The following is a 23,619-nucleotide window of genomic DNA, read 5'->3' on the forward strand; positions in this document are numbered from 1 at the left end:
GTGTGTTTTAACTTTCGAATCGCGGTTCGTTTGCTGTGTGGATAGTGGATGGATTCGAAAGAGCTGTTTTGTTGTGTTCTGGGCTAGGCTAGGCTACAAGACGCGGTCAGACACAGACGTACAGACAACACACAAGTTGCAGAGCTGTCTGAGTCTTGTGCCCCTTCTTGATATGAAAGGTTAGTAATTGTTGCACTTTATACAATCGAGATGTAACTCACTTCCACGTCTCTAGGTTGGAAAATATGTTGATATCTCTCTACAGTACAGTTTACACAGTATTGTAACAAAATTTATACAATTTCCTTAGTCAAGTAAAAAGCTAACCCAGACTGCTGAATGAAGCTGAACAACTGGGCATTGCACAGTGACTGACAGTGATGAGAGTCAGAGAATCATCCTTTTCTAACGCATGGTAGATTTAGTAATTTAGATTATGTGTTTTACTCAACCAAGTCCCACTGACACTGACAATTGTGTGGGTGTGCAGTTAAAGCCGAATAGAAGGCTCTATACTCTATAGAAATTCAAGACCTAGATCTATACCTATACACACAGAATCTAGAGTCTAGGCCCTACACTACTTTCCTCCTGGATGGATGGAGACGGAGAACATTAAGAAGGATGATGATCACTAGATCTAGACTAGTCTAGTCTAGTCTAGAGATCTAGACGTCTAGACATAGATCTAGATCTAGGACAATCCTTTTCTTTTACGAAAGTGGCTATTCTCACCCGCCCGGAAGTTCTTGCAAGATCAACTCCTCCCCTCTTCTCTCTCTCTCCGTCTCTTTCTGAATACTGTCTATCGGTGTGGACGATCAAATTGACCAAAACAAAGTTAAAAAATGATGTTAAAACACAAAAGTAAATAAATTTGGTTGTCTACAAAAAAACAAAGATGCTACGGCTATTTAACTTTTCGAATCGAGCCGAACTACGCGGGTCGCCATTTTGTTTTGCCCGGAAATTCTCGCACTACTCCTCTCTCTCTTTCTCTCTCCACTGCCCACAGACAAAATTGTACACTTTTAGTAGGCTACAATTGTAATGGAACGTTTGTTCACGGCACAGAATTCTACAATTTTTCTGTTATCACAGTGTAGAATTCTGTGGTTTAGGGTGAACGCAAAATTTGGTGAACGCGCACCGGGTGAGAATAGCCACAAGACTCGCCTGCACTATTCTCACTCCGGGTGAGAATATAGGTGGCCAAAGAAGAGACGTGATCCTAATCCTAAAGTCTAAAGCTGTCCCTATCCCTAACCCCATCGTAATAAAGGCTAGATTCTAGATCTAATTGTTACCGTTATCCCTACCCCCCTACCCTTCTAGCCATTCTACTCTTTCTCCATGCCATAGTACTCAGAGATACCCTCATAGTACATAGTGGTTGCTCGTTACAGAAGTCCTTTATTGAATATTAATATATATCGATCTACATCTATAAGCTCTAAATCTAGCCTACAATAGTATAGTATTAGTATATCTAGATTCTAGGTCTAGAATCTACTGATACGTGTGTAGGCCTCTATAGGCTGTAGTAAAATAAAGGCCGGCTCTATAAAATTTCTCTGAACGCTCAGGAAAATGAACTTGGAACTGTATACTAGAGCTTTTTATCCTAACGGTTTCTGGACACAGACGGAGGATAGACAACCCTCGAGGGGGATTTTTTTGTTGTTGTAGTTTTTGTTTTAGGTTAGGGGTGACTAAATGCAAAATAGGTTACTGCCAAAATCGAGCAGTCTTGTTTTCTCACAGTACCTTTTGAAGGCATTTTCAAGTGAAGTAGTATAGAGGCTAGTCCAGAAAAGTTGCCCCTACCTCAATTGAAGTATCTCAATTTTCAGAAATCTCTAACTCAATCTCTAGCTCTAGAAAGTGAATTCGGTGCAAAAACTGCTTTTTATTCCCAGTCCTCGCAAAATGGCAGAATGAAAGATGACGCCGAACTCTCGCAAAAAAATATATAAAATCTAGAACGGAAACCGTTAGGAGAAATAGAGGTAAGTTTATTTTCCAGATCGTTCAGAGAAATAGTCACTTCATTAATAAATTATAGGCTTCCTCTATCTCCTATATAAAAAGGCCATTATTTTATTTTTAAGGCAGTTACAGTTTAGGTAGTAGGCTAAACCGAGTCCATCAACCTGTGATGGTATTTTTTATAGGTAGCGTCAATGGCCACCAAGTGAAGCGGTGGCAATTGACAAAAATTGACGGTAGTGTCAATTGCCACCGAGTGAAGCGGTGTCAAGTCTGAAAACAACACTGTCTTTAGCTTTCTGTTCATAATGTGTGTCTAATGGGTCAATTTGTTCTATACTAGGGATCTAATTTCATTGGACGAGCATCTAGTCTAGAGCTACGGTACCAACTTGGCGTGTTTTCAATGAGACGTAGGCCTAGATCTAGGCTAGCCTTAGCCTACACTTCGGTGTAGAACCAACGCAGGCAATTCTAGAAGTAGAAGGTCACAAATGCACACAAAAACTCAAACAGAAATTCATTTTATATCGGGGAACATAAATCCGGGGGACGGGGGTCAGGAAAAGACACACACACACACACACACTGGCAGGCGAATGCACAACACCGAGCACTCGAGCACAATAGGCTAGATCTACTCACCAACGCAAAAGAGCTCCAATTTACTTGGTGGCAATTGACACTCGACTACCTTTTTTATAATAGATTAGATTAGAAATGTTCCAAACTGGACCTATAATTATACCTCAAATAAAAGTAAATACGTTGTGTTAAAAAGTACAGATACAGGTAGGCCTAACGGATCTCTGCCGTGCGCAGTTGTCATATAAATCAGCCTGCATTAATTCATATTCAGTCATATACATATTTTATAGCTTCAAGTTCACTTTCGTCTGTCTGAGTTTTTTAAATTCTAGCTCATTTATTAATTCACATCTCTACTTCCAGGAAACTTTGCATGGCACTACTGCAGGCCAGTGACCAAACAAAAATATTTTTCCAAAACTCTTAATCCAGTTGGCAAATAAGTTTTTCTCTTTGACTTACTTTGGCTTGGGATTATAGGTGGGTGGTTGGCGGGTGCTCTGGTGTGGTTTGCATCTTTCCTATCAAACATCTATCATCCTTTTATCCCCTTGTTTTTTATGTCTGTTACTTTCTTGTATCTCATCTAATCTTCTGGCACTCTTATGACCTTATGCAGTTGCGAGCGCTGTAAAACCTCTGCTAAAAAAAAACAACCAGGGGATGGACCTATTAAAAATCGTTTTTTGGGTGCATAGAGGCCTACACTGATCACTAAATTCCAAAATGAGTTTACAGTAACTAGTAACCTCCTACAATAAATCATGCTCAGTTTGAGACAGTGACACCACCCTGTCCCCACATTTCAGTCTTAAAGTTGTAGATTTCACCTCACGGCTGTCTCGGCATCTCTACATGACTCTTGAAAATTACTCTCTCTCACTCTCACACACACACAAAAACACCCCCTCCCACCCTCCTCAAGGGTTAAGGCACTCTTTCAACTTCGAAGCTAATTTGTACATTATCATGTGTAAGATTTTTTTCCTCCACTGATACTGTTTAGTTTAGATAATTTTTAAGTCATAGACGACAAATTGGTTACAAAAACTTTCCCGGAGCCCCTGACTTCTGTATGCAACAAAATGCTATCCCCAATTGAAAGGCCAGTAAATGCTTCTGCAGACATCATGTGTTATTATTATAGCTGCCGATCAATTTTATCATACATCAGTTATTCCTGAGGAAATTTGGTTCACAAGATACAGTTTAGACAGTGACATAGTTTTATTATTTAACCCTGCCTTAACCTTCACTGATGAGAAAACTGTGTGTGTGCTTTTTGGTTGTAAACTATTTATAGTCCCATCTGTTATAGATTGGTGATAGCTACATTTGCATTTTCAAGGTTACCGCCTTATAGAGTCTAATAATTATAAAAATGTCTGCAAAGATTAGTTAATTGTAACGACTTTTTATCTCTTTGTATTCGGTTGTTTTTTTTTACAGGCCCTATTTCTATTATATATTTTGTCTACCCATTCCAATTTATGGCAGTGTCTGTTTAAAACACTGAATTTTGTGTTTATGATGCCTGTATGTGGGATAGGGTTGCAGGTTGAGAAACTGTTAAACTTAATGGATGCTATGGAATACTTGTGTTTATGCTAATAATATTTTAATGAGACACAATGCAATCTCTTCCACCATTCTTTGCTGTCCTGTCAGTGTAGCAGATGTTCTACCCTCATTTGTGTTGTTGGTTGACATTTAGAATATTAATCAGATTTGATGTTTTTTATTATCATAATGAAGAGGTGAGGATGCGCTAGAGAAATTTTAATAGAAAAATGTGGGAAGAGAACCCTGAAGGGAATTTTTTTTAAGAGAGTAGTAAAATTACAAGGATAATAACGAAATTAGAGAAAGTGGCTATGGGGATTGAGAAGAGCTCGCGTAATTCCTTGCTGTGCAGACGTTTGGCCTATTGTTGTGTTTTGAGAATAAGACCTTCACCGAAGTGTACATATTGTTATAATATACACCGAGACCTCCCCCCTTTGCCTTTGGTTTCACCCCTTTTAATATAAATACAATATTATGGTCATAGTCATAAAGTTTATGAGGCGGGCCTTCCAAATTTCCATCCATCGGTAATTTTATGAGGGGAGACCCAAACCTTGACAGGTTGCTCTTTTTACTGATCGATTCTATGTTTAGTTAACTGGAATTTAAACTAGGATCCCTAGGCCTACTGCTGTACCATTCTTACTAACAATGTTAGCCGTATAATTTTTGCTAACAATCTAAACATGATCGAAGCTATTCTTCATTCATGGACATCGTCAATCTTTGGCCTGGGATTTTTGTTTTGTAGCCTATGCTCTTCAGCTTCGAATCATTGAGTGCTATAAAACAAACAAAAAACTAATAGAGGAAATGGCTGCTTCTACAGGTGTTTGAAAGCAGGTTTTTCTGTGACGGAATTTTCAAAACCCAGACCCGGTATCCGACTTAAACAGGGCTTTGTTGCGTGTCTGTACGTGACCGCCTCCAAGAGGGCCTAGTTAGTCGACGCCTTCATCGAACGAAAGACATGCCTGAACGTAATACGTATGAGCCGTTTGATTGGCTGGTGGCGTGTGGGATTTGATTTTCATTGGTTAGCTGTATTCGGGTCATCTGTGGCGTCTCGTTGCTATGTTAACCACTGCTGTGTTCTAAATTTAGAAGCGCACATGTTACAGCAGCATTGTATTTCATGTTGTAGCTGGTTTGTTTGCTAAAGTTACGAGAATGTCTGGATCTATATATACGAAACGAATGTTTAAGGGTCAATCTTGAAAGCGTCTTCATTGTACATGCGCAGAGCTTCTATTTCCCTGTCAAGCTAAAACACTGCTGTTTAGGCAAGCATAGCCTAGCGTTTACTACGACTAGATCTACGTCCAGTTCACTGTCTCTGAATTCCGACAAATTTTTGCGGAAGGGAATTAGTGCGTTTGCGTTCGCCCAAGCTATGTCTGGAATTTTCATGAATTTGATCGACGGTAAGACACCGGATGGAATTCTGGAATCGTATTTCTTCAAACTCGGTGTTTTTTTGGTGGGTTTGTTTTTGTTGGGGGGGGGGGGGTTTCGACTATCTAGTCTGACTGGGAAATGTGTTAGTTTTGTCTCCGACTAAGCCGGCCTTGTAACCGTTTAAACCGCTGCTGGTAGCCTATGTGAGTATGTTTGTGTTAGTAGGCCTACTTCTTGACGTTTCCAAGGGGTGCTATTCACAATTTCGTGACCTGGTTCACTGTTTTGGTACTTATTAAATCAGAAGCTTTCGACATTTTTTCATGTATAATTCTACTTGTCTGTGGATGAGCTGAGCACTGCCAAGAAAATTATTTTTCTGGAAATTTTCAGAACTGTATCTTCTTATAATAGCCAGTGGCCGGTTGCATCTTTTGACTGATATAAGTTGGAGATCTTTTTTTTTTTTTTTCAATTCTGTAAGCCATTTTCTTTCCTATCCTTCACTCCCTCCTCACTGTTCTATAGTGGAACGATTTGCGTTTTAATTTTGTCCTTGTTGTGTTGACCCGTGTGGTTGTAAGATTCCTGTACTTGAATTATTTTATTTTGAGTTTCTGTTAATGTTTTCTTAGTAATAGTATAGCTGAGGCTCTCCTTTTGGAATAAAATAAGTACATCATGTACAGTGTTGGTTTAGCTTCAAGGCCTGCTTCAGGAATGTTTACTCTTGAATTTTGCCAGAATTTTCAAGGAATTACAACACTAAGATTATTTTGTGTCTAAGTCTATGACTGTCCTTGCAGTTGACATGTTTTATTTTCCGTTACTAACAGGAAAGATTGATATTTGTGAAGAATCTTTCCAGTCCACGAGCCTCCTATAAATTTGTGTTTACTGTTCCATTTCTTTACAGTTTTGAAAAGTCTAAGTGGAGTCTCAGTTCGTTTGTACCCATGGAATGAAAAGAATTCTCAGCCAGTGATGAGAGCTGCTCAGAAAGACTCCGCCACAGCAGACAGTCATAAACCAAGGACTCGCAGCACTGTCACAATATGGAGTTTACCAGAGACAGTTCTCGTTCACATATTAAAGGGACTGCACATCCGAGATTTGTTTTCCCTTCAGTGTGTAAGTCAACAACCTTCAATATGGTTCCTTCTTCTATTTCATTCGGAAATTTTAGTAGAAATACATGAGCATTTTATAACACACACATCCTTGAACTTAAAAACGTTATTATATATATATGTGTGTGTGTATTTTACTGACTTTCTTGCAATCTATAGTGAGTAGTGAGTGGTTCTTCTAATTTTTTTAAGGGTGGGGGGAGGGGGGCTCAGCTACCTTGATAGTAGATGTTCTTAGAATTAGAATGAAGGCAGATAATGTACATGGGTTGTGTGAATTATTTTTGCTTTGATTTTGACCTGCATCATTTGGTAAGGGCATGAAAAAATTAAAAGAACCCAATTACCCCAGCAGCAGGGCTATAAATACACTATAATGGCATATCATATAGATAGATTGGGGGAGGGTGGGGGGTAGCACAACATCAATATTATGTTTATGATTTTGGACTCATTATTTTCTGACTTTGTGATATTGAATTGTTGCGTCTCACTGACTTTTCATGTGCCTTGTTAATAGAGTTGATTTGATTAATTTTAAAAAATGAAACAATTGTCCTTTAGGGTAAACAGGGATATGTTGACTTTCTTTGAATTTTGTATTTTCAGGCTCACTCAAATTTTCGTGATGTGGTGGACAACAATAAAAGTGTTTGGGCTCACATATCCTTCTCAGAGTCGTGGCCCAATGAAGAAAATTTGCATCATTTTGCAAGGTGAGTTTCATTTGTGTCTTTATGCTTGTTCTGTGGATAACACTTTTTTTTTCTTTTTCTTTTTCTTTTTTCTTCTGAACTTCAGAACGATATGTCATTTTTTTTAAATTAATGTTACGAACTCACTGTTTCAATTTAGTCAATGCGACTTTGGTTTGTGAGTACATATATCTCACCTATTTTTTCTACTAAACGGATCTCCTCTTTTGTTTGTCTTTTCTTTTGCTTTAAACTTGTAAATGTTTGTCATTGTCCCTTTTGTGTTGGTTTCAATGACTCTGTCAGTGACACTGTCTTTAATGTTAATTGTTTCAAGTTTGAATAACACTGGTGTCTGTTGTAAAGTGGTTAGGCGCTTCACTGTTGCACGTAGGAGATCGGAGTTCGATTCCGGGGTGGGGGGGGATTTTTATTGAGTAGGCCTTTCTTTGTCTGTGTTGGGATGTTGTACTCCTTTCAGCCTGGGTTTGCCTTGACAGCAGGGTCGGAAGCCCATCTCCTAAATGATTTAAATTGTGTCGATGATGTTTTAAAAACACAGATTTTTATTTATTACTTTTTTTTAAGGTGTGAACAATGGTTTGGAAAATAATGTGTGCATGACATGTTTTTCAGGGCATCTGAGTTGGGCAACTTTGAGGCTACAATCAAGCTGGCCGTTGCTTATTTGTACAAAGAAGGCTGTAAGTTTAGTTCTGAATACAGACGGGCACTGATAACTTAAACACGTCGAGAATGACAAATGTGTTCTATACGTGTATAATTAGAGTAAACCAATGTAGCGAAATATTAAAGAGAGACATATCCATCTGGAAATAGCAAATTGTTCAAGCTATCTGTGATTTTGGATTTTCTGTGTTTTTGTTATCTGTGCCCAACTGTATTTGCTTGTGGGGTCAGCATAGATAATAGATGTAGATGACTCAAATTAATGAGCACTGCATCTGTTCCTTAAATAACGCATGCTGTAATTTAAGTAAGCCTGGTGTTTCACGCTAATGCCTACCAGAAAGTGCTTTGCTCACTTTTTACTTTTTTGGCCTCTTTTACCTTTTGTTTGTTGTATCGCCTGTTTCATGTGTATATTGTTTTTGTCTTATTTCTCTGACCCCCTCCGTCCATCTTTTCTTGTGTTTGCCTCTTCCTCTGTATCCATCTGATCTCTGGTAATTAATATTTACAACAGAGTATAGTTTTTTTATTAGAAAGAGTTGATTGCTTTGAATTATATTGTTGATGCTTAAAAATAAGAATTTATTAGTTCTCTTTCGCAGATGGATGGTGGGTGCTGTTTGTAGGCCCTGTCCTCCTCTCCCGTTCTTTCTGTCTACCACACTAGTTTTTTCTTTGGACTAGATAATTGTGTCGGTGTTCTTCTCTTTACTCAAACAAACCCGTCCTCTTTCATGCTATCAACATATATGTCCATGTCTTCACAGTGACAAATGAGGATGTTCCAAGCATCGGGCAGGCTGCTGCAGAGTATCTCGGCCGAGCTGAAAATCTTACCCCAAACACGTTTCCTTTCTTTTGGATTTTCATCCGGCCACCTTGGTCGCCTGACGGCTCATGTTGTAAAATTCAAGCGTTTCACCATCTCAAAACTCTGGTGGATGAGGCAAGTATAATGCTGCATGTTGATATTGTTCCTGATTTATAGTTGAAATACAAATGTATTGGGGGGGGGGGACTTACCTAGTATGTTTCGTGTTTGTGGTTCAAGCAAGCAATATGGTAAATTCAGCTATTCCGTTGCATGTTTTTAAGTTTGCGAAGCACTGTCACTGATCCCATTATCCGTGAGGATTCTAGGGGCACTGTATGACAGAGAGCCTCGTCAGGTGTCTCTACTTTTCACTGACATTTAACAAAGTGATGTTTGCCGACTAGCTATTAATTCTGCTATTTTCATTTTATTTTAATTCTAATTCTCTTGCTAGAAGTTTTACAGCTTGAGTGCTTCTAACCAGTAAGAAGTACACAGGTTTTCAAGTAGTGTCAATCTATTTTCTCTTGATGTCTGCATTATTTTGAAGAAAAATAATATTTTTACCTGGGATGTTGGAACAATACTTGACTAAAGCTGCTACGGCTCTATGAGTTGTATGTGTAACTCACTAGGTTCTACTTAACGGAAGTTAACCACTAGTGCAACTGTTGTAAGCTGTAACGCTTTTATGGTCTTGCACTGCTTCAGCAATTCTTGTTGGTTTGATTGATTTACACACTTTTGCCCTCCCGGGAGTCCTATTGGCGACGGTAGGAAGAAAAGAGAACATTTTGTGAGTTTTGGCTGTTTGCAGCCCATGGAGGAATTCCTTCTTTTCAACAATGGTGGATGTTTTCCTGACAATAAAGATACAGGTGCCACTGAGTTATATTCCCCAGTGTAAGAGCGCCGTAAAACCTCTACTAAAACGAACAAACTTACTCGTTACATCTTTCCATCGAGTGAATGGTTTGTTTTCATGCTTCGTTTTTTAAGGTTGTTTTGTTGTCATAGCTGACAATTTTTTAATTACAATTTTTAATCATTTTCAGACTGAGGACAAAGACCTGGCTTTTGGAGTTGCTTTAACGCTGAAGCTGCTTCGTCTCTCCTTGCAAGTCGAGTCGAAAGAAGGGGAAGAAAAGTACTTTAAGATGGCTGTTGAAAATCAGTCTGCAGCAGCAGCATTCTTCTCTCTTCTTGACTGCTTTTCGGATGAGGTAAGTGGTTAGATTTCTTTTGATTGTTGGGGGAGGGGGGGGGGTCACATTAAAGTTAGTTTTGGAGCAATTTTTTTTTCCGTTGATAATTTGAAGTGTTTTGTGGGTAGGTCCGAAGCTGTATGTCAAAGTTCAAATATTGTGCCTGTACCATGATTATTTCCCAGAAAAAGACAGGCTTTTATTGTTGTGGCTGCTGTCCATCAAGCAGCTTTTGGTCTTTTGCCCTTTGACCTGTTTGGGGGGGGGGGGGCTTCCATGACAATCATTATTTAGAAAATTTGTTTGGAGTCTGGATGTTTCACTTGAAAGAAATGAATAAATATGCTATTTACAAATGAATAGATATATGTGATAAGAAACTGTCGAGTTCGCTTGTAATGACTTGTCTAAAAATGTGTAAATGATTTTGGGAAGTGCTTTTTTAATCATTTATTTTTGCTGCTTTGTAAAGTGGGAGTCTTTTACAAGGCTCAGTCCTGAACATCAAACCAATTTGACTCTCAAAGGATACTTTGACGAGAAATGAATTGCCAGTAGCATCTAAAAGAACATTCCAGTTGTAATTTCAATATCCATATAATTAATTGAATGGAAAATAATGTGTGGGCACAAATATCACGTTGTGTGGCATCAGGTGTCACTTTTTCATCAGGCGTTCAGAACCTCCTCATGAAAGATCTTGTCCATTTCTTAGTGTTTGAGTGCTTAATCAGCTGCTTGCACTGTATGCTTCCCAGGAAGCTGAGAATGTTTGTGAGTGTTCTGTTGTCTGTTGGGGTAATAATATAGTGTGAGGCGCATAGAGCTTGCTTTCGAATAGGGACATGCGCTATACAAATGCTATTTATTATTATTGATTACAGGGGTGAAGGCTGTGCTCTTTTTCCACTGTGACCTTTTTGTATTTAAACATAAAATGGTGCCTGCTTTTGTTGTGTAGAGGTTAGGGGCTTTGCTGTCGCAGGCAGGAGACCCGAGTTTGATTCCCGAGTGGGGAGAAAATTTTTTTCGAGTATCTCGGTCCTTCTGCTGGGATGTTATACTCCTCACTGCCCGAGTTGGCCGTAACAGACAGATGGAGGCCTAACTGATTTGAACTATGTTGAAGAAGGCGAAAAAAAAACCCCTACATTTTTAAATTAGGAAATTAAACTGACGGTGTTAAATGTTGCTCTTTCAGCCTGACAAAGCCAAGGAACTGGAACGCATTCGCTTGCTTCGATTCATCGCCTCCAAAGACATACTTGAAGCCAGGCTCAACCTTATCAAGTGCTACACTCAGGGGCAATATGGTGGGATTTCTAACTTACGGGCAAGAGAGTATGTTCAGGACTTCTTCAAATCTTCGAAACCATCTGGAATTCATATTACCTTTGCGAGTGGCAAAACTTCGGACTTCAGGTAGGTGTGGAGGTAGTCTGTATATCTTTTATTTTGGAGTTTTGCTTTTTTTTAGAATGTGAAAAACTAATTGATTGCGTTCCTGTAATTTTACACACACTCTCTCTCTCTCTGTCTCTCTCACCCCCTTTCCCTTTCCCCCCTCTCCTCTCTCTTTCTCTCTCTCTCTCTCTCTCTCTCTCTCTCTCCCCCTCCCTCCCTCCCTCCCACAAAAGTATATAGGCATTGTGTGGTGTACAGTCTAACTTGCTAAAGCAGAAGTTCTTCTTGTGTTCTCCATAACTGAACGTCAAAATAAAATAAAAAATGATTGGGCCATATTGTTCATTCTCTTTTTGTATGATGTACCGGTTTTGTCCTTTACATAAAGATAGTTTTGACACAAATTTTGAGTCTCTGCTGTCATGTTTCTATTTTCTGGCGCTCATATGACCTTATGCAGTTGCGAGCGCCATAAAACCTCTACTAAAACTAAAAACTAATAATTTTTTATAGGGGTTTTTTTTGTTTTGTTTTTTTTGGGTAGGTATTTTCAATAGGCCTGAAAAAAAATTTTGTGTCTGTTTATATTAAATATTGTTTGAGACATCACATTTCATAATAGGCGTAAACCGTTTTTTACTTCTGTTTTTCTTTACCATAGTTTTGTTTGTTTTCTGTATAAACAGCCGATACATCTTGGTGGACTGGTTGGTGGAGGTGGTTGGAATGAAAGACTTCTCAGCTCACACTCTGTATCTGGCTGTCAGCATGTTTGACCGATACCTACAAGTCCGAAAGATTCCAAGAAGTCATGTTCAGTTGCTTGGAGTTGCTGCCATGGTCATCAGTTCACGGTATTGGTACTTTCACGCTTTTCGCATGCGTGTGTGTACGTACGTGTGTTGTGTGTGTGTGTGTGATTGTTTTTGTGTGGGTTATGTGTGTTACAGTGCCTGTGGTCATGGTTGTATATGTGCACGCAGACCCCTGTGTGTGTGTGGATGGTTTGCGGGTGCTCTGGTGTGGTTTCCTCCTTTTTCCTATCAAACATGTATCGTCCTGATCTCTCCTTTTTTTTTGTTTTTACTCTCTTGTAACACCTCTAATCTTCGGCTCTTATATGACCTTATTGTGTTGCAAATGCCGTAAATCTCTTACTAAAACTAAAAATATGAAAATTTCTCAGCATTTTATATGAAATTTTCTCGTGATCATTTCCTTCTAGCTTCCTGGGATTTGATATCTTAACCATCCGTGAGGCAGCATGGCTGACAGACAACAGTTACTCCTACCACGACGTTGTGAAGATGATGGGGGAGTTGGTGGCAGCTCTGAGAGGGAACATTCGAGTAAGTGTGGTGTAGAAGACGTATGGGTGGTTGGCGGGTGCTCTTGTATGGTTTGCTCCGTCTTTCTTATATTAAATGTCTATTGTCTTCATCCTCCTTTTTTGTGTTCTCTTGTAACACCTCTGGTCTTTGGCACTTATATCCTAATTGTGTTGCATGTGCTGTAAAGTGCTAACTGAACCTAAAGATGTCTTACCATTGCACAGCTCCAGGAGTATGCTCTCGTGTAACAGGACCTGGACAGCTTAAATTAAGTGCCTGAGAAGCTAATACAATGAAAGGGTTTCTTTTTCAAGTTGTAATATTTATTGTGGCTCTTTTAGTACTGAGCCTTTTTGGGTCCTGACGGACGATATTAAAGCAGAATGCATGGTATGACTTTGCGAGGGGGCTAGATGTAGAGGAAGTAGATTGCCCAAGAATTGCTTCCCTTCCTTCTCATTTTGGCCTCCTAGATACGTTCGAAGGAAGAGACATCTTCAACACTTTCTGGTCAGGGAGAGTGTAAGGGTGTGTTATACTATTTTACTGATGTTATAGGGATTTTTCTTTGTGTGGCGAATTTTTTTGAATTAATTGAGACAGGTACATGCTCCGGCGATCACAGAAGTGCCTCGGGACAGGTTGCGAAAGACGATAGCGATAAGTTGTAAGCACACAAGTTAGTCTAGACATGTTAGTCTTTTAATATGGAATGCAACTGCATTGACTATGGAAATTAATATTACAAAGATTACTGGACACACTCCTTTAAAAAAAGTAAGGGGACAGGAGGAGTAATAAGTAGAAGAAGAAGAGGAAGAGAAAATCAGACTTGCCAGCACGCACCGGGTTCGAACCCATTCCCTTTTTTATTATGTTTCCTTTAAACAAGAGAGAAAAAAAATACAAAGTATCTTCCAGCTGTGTCCTATGGTGTCTGTAATGGTAGCTTTATAGATCTCCCTTACTTAGGTTTTACAGAGATGGGTTGCACTGGCACTGTGGATGAAAGAGTCGGGGCTCAAGCAATGGACTCAAAAGAAATAAAATTACTTCATAGTTAGTTATTGACCTCTTTGTGTTCCCGAGTTTGAAGGATACATTAAAGATTAACTTTGGCTATTTGTTTTGCTTTTGCAGGTATTAACTATTCAGGATTATGTGAAAGTGTTGGTGGCAATTGTGAAGGAAACAGGCTATGCGGCCATGTTGGTGGAATACATAGCAATGTTGTGCCTGCTGCAGTCGGAGATGGGACAGTACAGCTCTGCTGAAATCGCTTCCTCGTGTGTGCTTTTGTCTCGACTTCTCCTCAATCATGGTATGTCTGTCAATGAACAACATATAGTGCGGTAAAAAATTTGTGGTGCGACCTATTGTCCAATATCTCCTCAACTGTCGAACATAGGTTCTCCAATTTTTGCACAATGATTTGTTTCTATTTGTCTTAACAGATCAACATTTTTGTAAACACCTACTAGCTGTATTCTGGAAAATTCCTTAATAAATACTAATAAAAAGTCCAAGTGGGTGGTTTCTTCAGTTTTTTTAATGTTTACTGCTGGGGCAATATTGCTTTTAATAGCAATAGCATGTTCGTCATGTTTTTCTAATCGGGACATAATACTTATTGAACGCATGCTTTGAGAACCATTAGTGCAAAAAATGTGTTCACAATAAAAATAATTTCTTGTAACTAGTTTTGCAAGTACAAATTGTCATTGATGAGCTGTGACGCTAGCCATATATGCGTAATCAAAATGTGTGTGAGAAGCGGAAAGTGCTGTGAACAATACCATTTTACGTGCGACAGATTTCAAGTATTTTATATAACTTAATAAACAAATGTTTTTTAATCTAGCCCGGTTGTTCTGGAAAAATATGATTTTGTTAAGACAAATTGATACTAACTGCTGTGCCAAGTATGGAGGACATTGATTCATCAGTTAAAGAGATGTTTGAGGCTAAGTTGCGCCACGAATTTTTGACCACCCTATAGTTGATTACAATGAATAAGGTGACATTGTTAAAGATATGGTACATTATAGAAAACACTATTACCCAGTTATCTGTAGTTTGTTTGGTTTGGTGGGAAATACCAAGAATGTGTCCCTAACAAAAAGACCAAAAATCTCATTTTGAGTAATCCTTAGTAACATATTGACCTGATTTTGCTGCTCGAGTAATTTAATTTTAAAAATTGCTTCATCAGCTTTGGTATTTGCCGGGGATTGGTGGGTGTCACTGGGAGATCCTCCTGTGTGTTCATCATACCTTTTGATTTTATTTTGATGTCCTGCTACTATAAATCGCTTTATGTCGAATGTGTTCTCTTGACGCCATATTACTTCTTGTGCTCATATTCCTCTTTTGAGAACAGCAGAATTTTCTATCAAAGATAACATTGTTGTTTGACAGTCGATCCCTGGCCTTCAGAACTCCAAGAGTGGACGGGCTTCACCCAGGATTATTTGAGCTTGTGCACTTTCCACATTCACAAAAAATGGTAAGGGAAAACTGTAGGAATTTTTACTAATCTTTTTCTTAATGTTACTCCCCCAATAAACATGGCATTCTATTCTTAGGTATGTGGGCGGTTGGCTGGTGCTCTGGTGTGGTTTGCTCCTTCTTTCCTATCAAACATCTATCGTCCTTATTTCTCCTCCTTTTTTGTGTATGTTACTCTCTGGTAGCACCTCTATTTTTCGGCACTTACATGACCTTATTGTGTTGCAAGTGCTGTTGAACTCTTATGTAGGTGGTTGGCGGGTGCTCTGGTGTGGTTTGCTCCTTCTTTCCTATCAAACATCCATCGTCCTTATCTCTCCTATTATTTGTATGTTTCTAATAATAAACGCCTCTAAACTTCGGTACTTTATATGACCTATTTGAGTTGCAAGTACTGTAAAAACATACTTAAAATAAACTCCCCTTTTTTGTGCTATAAAAGTTGCTGTTTTTGACATTGTGACAATTGAAGCATGTACAGGAATTTGTTTTTGCTGTTTCAGATGTGAGTATAATTCCATTCAATTCATTGTGATTGTTTGTTTTTTTTAGCCTCCAAGAGGGCTCAGAGGTGGAGTATAGGGAGAGCAAACTGCAGGCCGTCAAGATACGCTATGGGGACATCAACAGATACGGGGTCAGTGATATTGAGGTACGTACGGACACATTTGAAGTGTGCTGACAAAATGAGTTACTTCTTAGGTTCGAGCCGTGTGAAAATAGATACGTCACGCTTATAGGTGACGTTTTTACAATTTATAAGTATGAAATAATAAAAGGCATAATGTTATACTTCAAGAATGATGTGGCAGCAATGGCAAATCTACAAATTTGACCCTCATGTCAATTTTTGGCTAATATCTTCATTTGTGGAATGCAAGAAGTAACTCATTTTGTATTCTGATGTGGTTTGCTTCCTTCCTATAAAACATATCCTTATCTCTCCTTTTTTGTGTGTTTGTTTCTCCCTTGTAACACCTCTAATCGTTGACACTTATATGACCTAATTATGTTGCAAATGCCTTTAAAAAACTATTACTAAAGCAAATTAAAAACCCAAATTTGTGTCTCTGATTTGGGAAATTGAAAAGCTGTGTGTTTTACAGGTGGCTTTTTTAGGCAATGAGCTCAGAATAGCTTTTTCGAAATGGGGTAAACTTCACCAGTAAAAGGGTTTTAATCGATTCTTTCCGGTAAATTGGTTTTTGGCGGGTGCTCTGGTGTGTTTTGCTTCTTCTTTCCCATCAAACATCTATCGTCTTTATCTTCCCTCCTTTTTTATGTTTGTTACTCTCTTGTAACACCTGTAATCTTCGGCACTTAAAATGACATTATTGTGTTGCAAGTGCCGTAAAACTCTTACAAAAACTAACTTTCAGGTAACTGGGCATAAAGAGCTGTGCCGTCGACTTGGGGTCACCAGATTGGTCTCACACGGCAAGAACACCAAGGCCATAAAGTTCCGCAACACCGATGAGCTGATTATGTCCCCTCGTCGAGGGAAAGGCTCCGACTACCCTCAGAGGACCTGCTCGTCTCCGGAGAAACGCTACGTCGATCGGAACCAAGCAGCCACACCACCAATCAAGAACTCTTATGTGTTGGAGGAGGGTTTCAGCGGATACGAAGGAGACCTGGATGCAGACTTAGATGGTGAGAGCTGTTTATTGTTATCTGGTTCACAGAAGCCATTCCCAAAGGGGGGATATTAACATGTTCTTATGCACAGTAGAATTGTAAATGGGCTGATTTATCAATGTCATTCTCATACTGTGCCGGAACAACTTAGGGAGAACTGCTGCTTTTTGTTTCCTTATCCTTACTATAGTCATTTTTTTCTGTACTTCTTTTGTGTGTTGGCCGCTCTCTTGTGAACCGCTATTTCCGGGGTGCCTTGATAATAGAGGCAGACTTTGGGCTGTTGAGGCTAGAGAGGTGAGCAGAGTAAGCCTGATACCCCGTTTGGACTTCTCTGTTGACATCCACCCCTTGGCGCTCATATGACCTTTTGTAGTTGTGAGCACCGTAAAACCTTGCTAAAACAAAAAACAAACAGCATCTGGGGGGAGGGGGGGGGGGTGAACCCCCCACATCCCGCCCCAGAACCTTTCCACCTCTTTGGAGATATGTTTCTCACAAATTTGCCATGTGTGCAGTATGATATGTTTCTCACAAATTTGCCATGTTTGCAGTATAATATAAAGAAGGGAAAAGACTTACCACATTGATTATGTATAAATTAATTACCCTGTTTTCAAAGTGGCCAGCTTTCAGAAACACATTTTTGCAGAAGTATGAGTTTACCACCTACTATACCTCAATAGGTCGTATCTAAAGTGGACATAACCTATTGGGTTTCAGGGTTGTAATTTTTGTTGGCTTTTGGGTCTTTGGTTTGACTACCTATTGCCAAGGAGTGATAGTTGTGTGGGTTGTCATGATAGATATAAAATCAAGATGCCACAAAGTGCTAGGGCGAAATGTTGAACCCTTTGACACCACGCTTATAGTAAAACCATTTTTTACAAATGTGTGTAATGGTAGAGAACTTTTCACTTTTCTTCAGCTTTACAACTGTGATTAAGGTTAGGGTCTGGCTTCCTTTTCTTTTTTCCCCCATTTTTTTCCTGCTTGTTTGTTTGTGCTTGTTGTATGTCTCTGATGGATGAAAAAAGTGAGGGTCTTGGTCTTCTTTGTACCTTACAGTGGGCTTCTTTTCTCCTCCCTCAGAGTGTTTCAGTGACCGGTCCGATGTGTTGAATGAAGAGTCTGACCTGGAGAGATCAAACCTGGCAGAAACGTCTGATGAAAGTAAGGACTGGGATCCAGAGGAAAGCTCTTTGATAGAAGAGGAACCGGATGAAAGCCGGGACATGAGTGGCATCGATGTAAAGTGCCCCACGAATAACGCCGATGATCATGATGATGCTGAACGGGAGATTGTTTGCCTGTCAAGTATGTGTCATTCCCGGAATAATGTCAATTGTAGATCGGCATCCTCCTCGCCATCCTCCTGCATTTGTAACTGCTCATGCAAATCGGGATACAGTGCCATAAGTAACACTCAGGGAAATGAAGAGTCACCCAAACTATTATCGTTCTCCTCTGCTTCAGCGTCAATTCTGTCCGATTCATCATCGCCATCATCCTCATCTTTATCTCCAGGGGTACCTGGAATCATCCAGAATGTCCGCCATTGCATTCCGAGCGGTAGCATCCGTCAATCATCCAAGTCTTCCCGGAGAGGCCGAGGAAACGTGCCAAAGACCCTGTGTGATATATCATTCCATGAAAAGCATATCAAACACGTGGACAATGTGGTTGATGACCTAGAGTCTGGCCCGTCCTCCTCCCCCAGGAATAAGGCAAAATTGTTGGTAAACTGCAAATCTACTCAGGATTTTTCCACCTTTGATGCTGTCGGCCCAGTGAAAGCTGAAAAGATTGAGGTTCCAACAGATGAACGAATAACGCATGGCTTGGCTCCGTCCAAGTCTGACCTGGTTCAGTTACCTGCCCCTGGTCATCCCAGGGTTAGTTGTTCCACGCCAGCCTGGGCTGAGTACAGCACTCCTGACAGCGAACACACGGCCCCTAGACAAGGTGACTTGTCAACTGCTTGTTGGCAGGGGAAAGCCGGGCCAGACAAAAGTGAAAGCTCTCCGGCACTTTCAAGTTCCTCATCACTCCCAGGTTTGCCATGTGAGCAGTCGCCCCGGCAGAAGTGTCAGGGATTTACTCACGTTGCTCACAAGTCGACGCCTCATCTCTCAGGCTTCCGTCATGGTTGTGTCGAACTTCATCCTTGTGACAAAAGTGTTCATCTCGGTGTTAGCGATATCTGTGGGCATTTGTTGGATTCTAGGGTTGAGGGCGGTACTTGTGGTGACCACAGCGGAGTTTGCTCGGCCCTGGCACTTCCCTGTGGCTCTGGTCTCAGTGGCGGTGTTAGTTCTGAAACGCCAGAGACCTCTGTGAAGCCTCACTCATCTTGCCTGAGCTTCGACAAGTACAGCTGTCATTCGGGAAGGGTGGTGTCTTCAAGGGTCCCCAACGGCGATGAAGGTGCCACTGAATGTGTTACAAGTCCGAAACGACTGTCAAAAAGGGTCAAACTCGATTACTCGCATCCATCTGTGACATATGTTTCCAAAGCTCAAAAACCTTTACCTGGCTGTGTTAATTCAGCATCCTGTGATACTGTGGAGGGAGTCCACAACACTTCAACTAGAGCTGTTGACTGTGAACGAAATGAACAGAATGACATATGTATGCAAAGGAAACGGAAAGGTTCTATCAGTAGTCATGTATATTATTGAGCCTAATTGAATGTGAAAGGTGTTTGATATTCTCGTCAAATTGAGAAGCTTATCCGAGTACCCACCCAAAGGGCCTATTGCACAGGTGACATTTGATAATTTTACAGTCATAGGGGGGATGGGTGAGTTTGGACTCTGCTGATATCATTCTCATGCTAACTGGATGTGGTAAAGTAAAATTGGAGGGGATCTCTCAGAGCTGCTGCTCATGTGAAAGAATGGAATGGAAGTTTGAAGTAACAGTGAGATAGAAGTCCTGCAATTTGCATTGAAACATCCCTGTTGCTTTTTATTTTAAAGTTATTAACTTTTGAAATTGTCTCCGAATGGCTTTATGTTGCTTCAAATTTTAAGTAATATGAATCATATTTTTGTTTCTCGACAACTGAAAGAAAAGGTTTCTTTTGTTTGTGAAATTACAAGTGGGCAATAATTTATTTTACCTCCTGCTATGGGAACAGATGCTCATAGTATTGCAGCATGTGGAGGACCTGTTTATAATGTCCTTCATTGGATGAGCACTGTCAAGACTCAACTCAGAATACCACTTTGTGGGCAGTGGCGGATCTGCTCAAAATCAGTCCCGATATTTTTTATACTTTTTTGTTTGTTGCCTTGTTCTTTTTATATTTACCTCATTATTTATGGAGGCTTTTTTTTTCTTTTGACAAGATTTCTTTTTGAAAAGGCAATTATTGTGCCATGATGACACCATCTTTTAGTTACCATTGTATAAAGTTTTATCAATTGAAATCATGAAGATAAAAAAAAATGGTGCAAGTAAATTATTCCCTCTAGATACTTGCTCCTCAACTCTGTATAGTTCTATATCAATGTCCCAAAAACCAACTGGGAGTCTCATACCTGTTTAACATCGTACCCCATGTGAGTGATTATTTTTTTTTTGCCACCAATGTAAACTTTCCCTTTTGTATAACCTGTTGGAGTCATTTCCCTTGTATTACCTCTTTGCTTTTCCTCCCTACCTCTTCTTTTCATCAGTATTTTGTATTGCAATGTTGGGTGGTTGGCGGGTGCTCTTGTGTGGATTTCTCCTTCTTTCCTATCAAACATCTATCTTCCTTACCTCCCCTTTTTCTTTTTTATGTTTCTTACTCTCTTGTATTATTGTAACACCTCTAATCTTCTCGCTCATATGACCTTATGCAGTTGCGAGCGGAGTAAAACCTAAAACAAGAGTGGCTACCACAGCAGATTGTAAAAATACAGTAGAGTATGCTTGAAAGCGATTAATTATCAGAAAACAGCAGCAAGCGGAAAGAAAGTAAAATTCCCAATTTTATTCCTTCTCTTCGAACAACCTCTCTAAACCAAAGGAAATCCGGAGGTCCTGCAGATTTGGGTGTAAACGGACTCCACTGTACATGCTCTCTCATTGTGGATGTTAACCTTCTGTGGGGCTTTAGTTCTGACTGCACGCAGGTACATTGTACCGTTGTATGGTAATGTGTCGGGGTTCAGTGGTGGAATGGAAGAGAGGGTGCGACAAAATGTGAGTGAAACTGTGGCAGTGAGGTTGGAGTGGGAATATCCCCCAGCAGTGTACTTGTGGTTGGCTGGCGGGTGCTCTGGTATAGTCTGCTCCTTTCCTATCAAACATTGTCTCCTTCTTTTGTTTCTATGTTGCTTTGTTCTAGTTACACAACCTATAATCTTCGGCACATATTTGTGTTGTGAGTGCAGGAAAATTCTTACCAAGAAGTTTTAAAGATGTAAAAGTCCAGCAGAGTGAATGCTGACTGGCATCATGTCACGTACTCCAATTACACCGTGGGCTCAAAGTCACATTAACTTGAGTATCTTTTTCGGGTTTTGGACATATATGCAATGATCACCTGCTTTTCTGCTCTTTTCTCTTATGGCGCTATACATCGTTTTTATAAGGATGAAAGGTGGACTTACAATCTGCTGTTCAATTGTGACAAGTTTTTATTTTTATAAGTTTAAAAGTTAACTCAATGCCTGACTCAACTCTATGTCTGAAGACAGTGTATCTTCTCTAGAAGCCTCGATGTATATGGTTGTGAGGGAATCTTATTTGTTCTTCCCGGTCATGCAAGCACAGAAAGAGCTAAAAGAGGCAGAGTTTGCTTTCACTGTTTTTCATCGTCTTATTTCCTGGATAAGGATCACTTCTTGCATTGACATTCAATGTCAAAGGATTTTCTTGCTGCTGTTCCACGACTTTTCTTTTTATGGATTTCCTGGTATGTTGGTCTCCTCCAAATTTGTTCTCTTCACTTCTTCATTCTGAGTGATTTGTGCTTTTCAGCAAAGATTGAGAATGTCTTTTAGAGTTCTTTTGTACTTGTCATTTCACTTGTTATACTTAAAAAACACAAACATAAATAATATACATGCACATATTCTGAGGGAGGTGGGTGGAGTCATATCACTTTGACTTTGATATGCTTTACCCTTTTCTCAATGTTTTTTGTATGAAAATAGTAATATATTTATATAATGTGTAATCTATACTTGATGCATACATGTACGGAATAACTGTCTGTCTTGAAAAAAAAAAAGAAATTTGATTGCTTGACTTAAGCGTGTCTTTGTACTATTCATCCATTGTTGAAGCTATTGGTGGCATTACTTCTAATTCACTGTGCTGGACACCCAGTACCCAGCAATCTGTGTGTGGGTCTTTGTAACATTTGTGTGTCACAGAGCACTTTTCAATGCAAACTCCCATCCTGTTCTTTTTATTTTGAGAATAGTTTTTTTAATTTAATTTTTTTTATAGAGATAGGTGGGGGTTTTTTAAATTGCGAGTACTGTGTACTGCTGTGTGCTGCAAATGTAAGTCTACAGCAATTTTTGTTGTAAAAGAAAATTATAGTAGAATTTTACTTTTGCAATAATGCTTAAATCTCTTTACCTCACATTTTGTTATTGTCAGTATTTGAAAATTTATCTCAGGATTTGATTTAAAAAAATTTTTTTTGGTCTGATATTTGTTTAGTAAGTGTATGTTTTTTGTATCACAGATTCGTTAGGTATTGTGTTTCTGTTTGGGAGGGTTTTTTTTCTCAGACACACAAGTGAACAAGCTTATATATATAAATATATTTATTTATAGCAGTTTCACAAGTAGAATTCAACATGGTTCCCACCTTAATTCATGAAGGAAATTTAGTGTACAACCCCCTGGGGCGGTGCTGCTGACTGAAATGTCTTTTACTTTAGGCCATTCCCAAAGGGGGGGGGGGGGGGGGGGGGGCAGACGTCTCGAGTTCTTATGCACAGTAGAATTGTTATTGAAAATCGGCTGATTCATCAATGTCATGCTCATAACTGTGCCTGAACTGCAACAGAGAACTGCTGCCTTTTCTTTCCTAATCCTTACTATCGTCATTTTTCCTCTTACTTCTTTTGTATGTTTTTCACTCTTGTGACCTGCTATTTCTGGGATGCTTTGATAGTCAAAGCTGACTTTGTGCTGTTAAAGCTAGAGAGGTGAGCAGACTAAGTCTGATTTTATGTTGACATCCACCCATTGGCGCTCATATAACCTTATGCAGTTGCGAGCACCATAAAACCTCTACTAAAAACGAATATTTCCTCCATGTGCATCTCATTGTTTAAAAAATGTTCTTCTGCCTGTTGTTTACCCCTCCTTTGCTCTATGTTGTCATGTTAACTCTGTCGTTCTTGCTCTTTTTTTTCTTTCTTTTTTAAATAAAAATACATTTCTGTCCATCCCATTGGAACACTTGCACTGTTTGGTGTGCTTCTTCAGTCTTGATTGATATACAGGGATGCCTCTTTTCCGCTTTTTTCCGGTATTTTGATCGTTATTCGCTATTGAGATCGAGATAGAATCTATAGTTCTCCATGTACACCCTTTGGGTTTCAAATTGATATTCATATGTTAGCGAGACCCTGGCGCATGGATTTTCAGCTATTTTTTAAAAAGTTGAGTGGCATCCCTGGATGTAATACCATGCTTGTTGCT

General features: G+C 39.5%; 1 protein-coding gene across 1 annotated transcript; it reads left to right on the forward strand.

The window, feature by feature from the left end:
• The first annotated feature begins 24 nt into the window (after positions 1–24).
• Positions 25–22,186, forward strand: LOC101850094 (cyclin-F). Its single transcript, XM_013084512.2, has 14 exons — positions 25–179; positions 6,458–6,672; positions 7,281–7,387; positions 8,003–8,070; positions 8,827–9,005; positions 9,929–10,096; positions 11,280–11,500; positions 12,169–12,336; positions 12,708–12,831; positions 13,954–14,134; positions 15,232–15,319; positions 15,874–15,973; positions 16,701–16,974; positions 18,052–22,186. The coding sequence occupies exons 1-14, from the start codon at positions 173–175 to the stop codon at positions 19,638–19,640; spliced, it is 3,489 nt and encodes a 1,162-aa protein (XP_012939966.1). The 5' UTR covers positions 25–172; the 3' UTR covers positions 19,641–22,186.
• The last annotated feature ends 1,433 nt before the right edge of the window (positions 22,187–23,619 follow it).

This window comes from Aplysia californica, unplaced genomic scaffold (assembly GCF_000002075.1).
Source record: "Aplysia californica isolate F4 #8 unplaced genomic scaffold, AplCal3.0 scaffold00299, whole genome shotgun sequence".
Taxonomy (NCBI): domain Eukaryota; kingdom Metazoa; phylum Mollusca; class Gastropoda; order Aplysiida; family Aplysiidae; genus Aplysia; species Aplysia californica.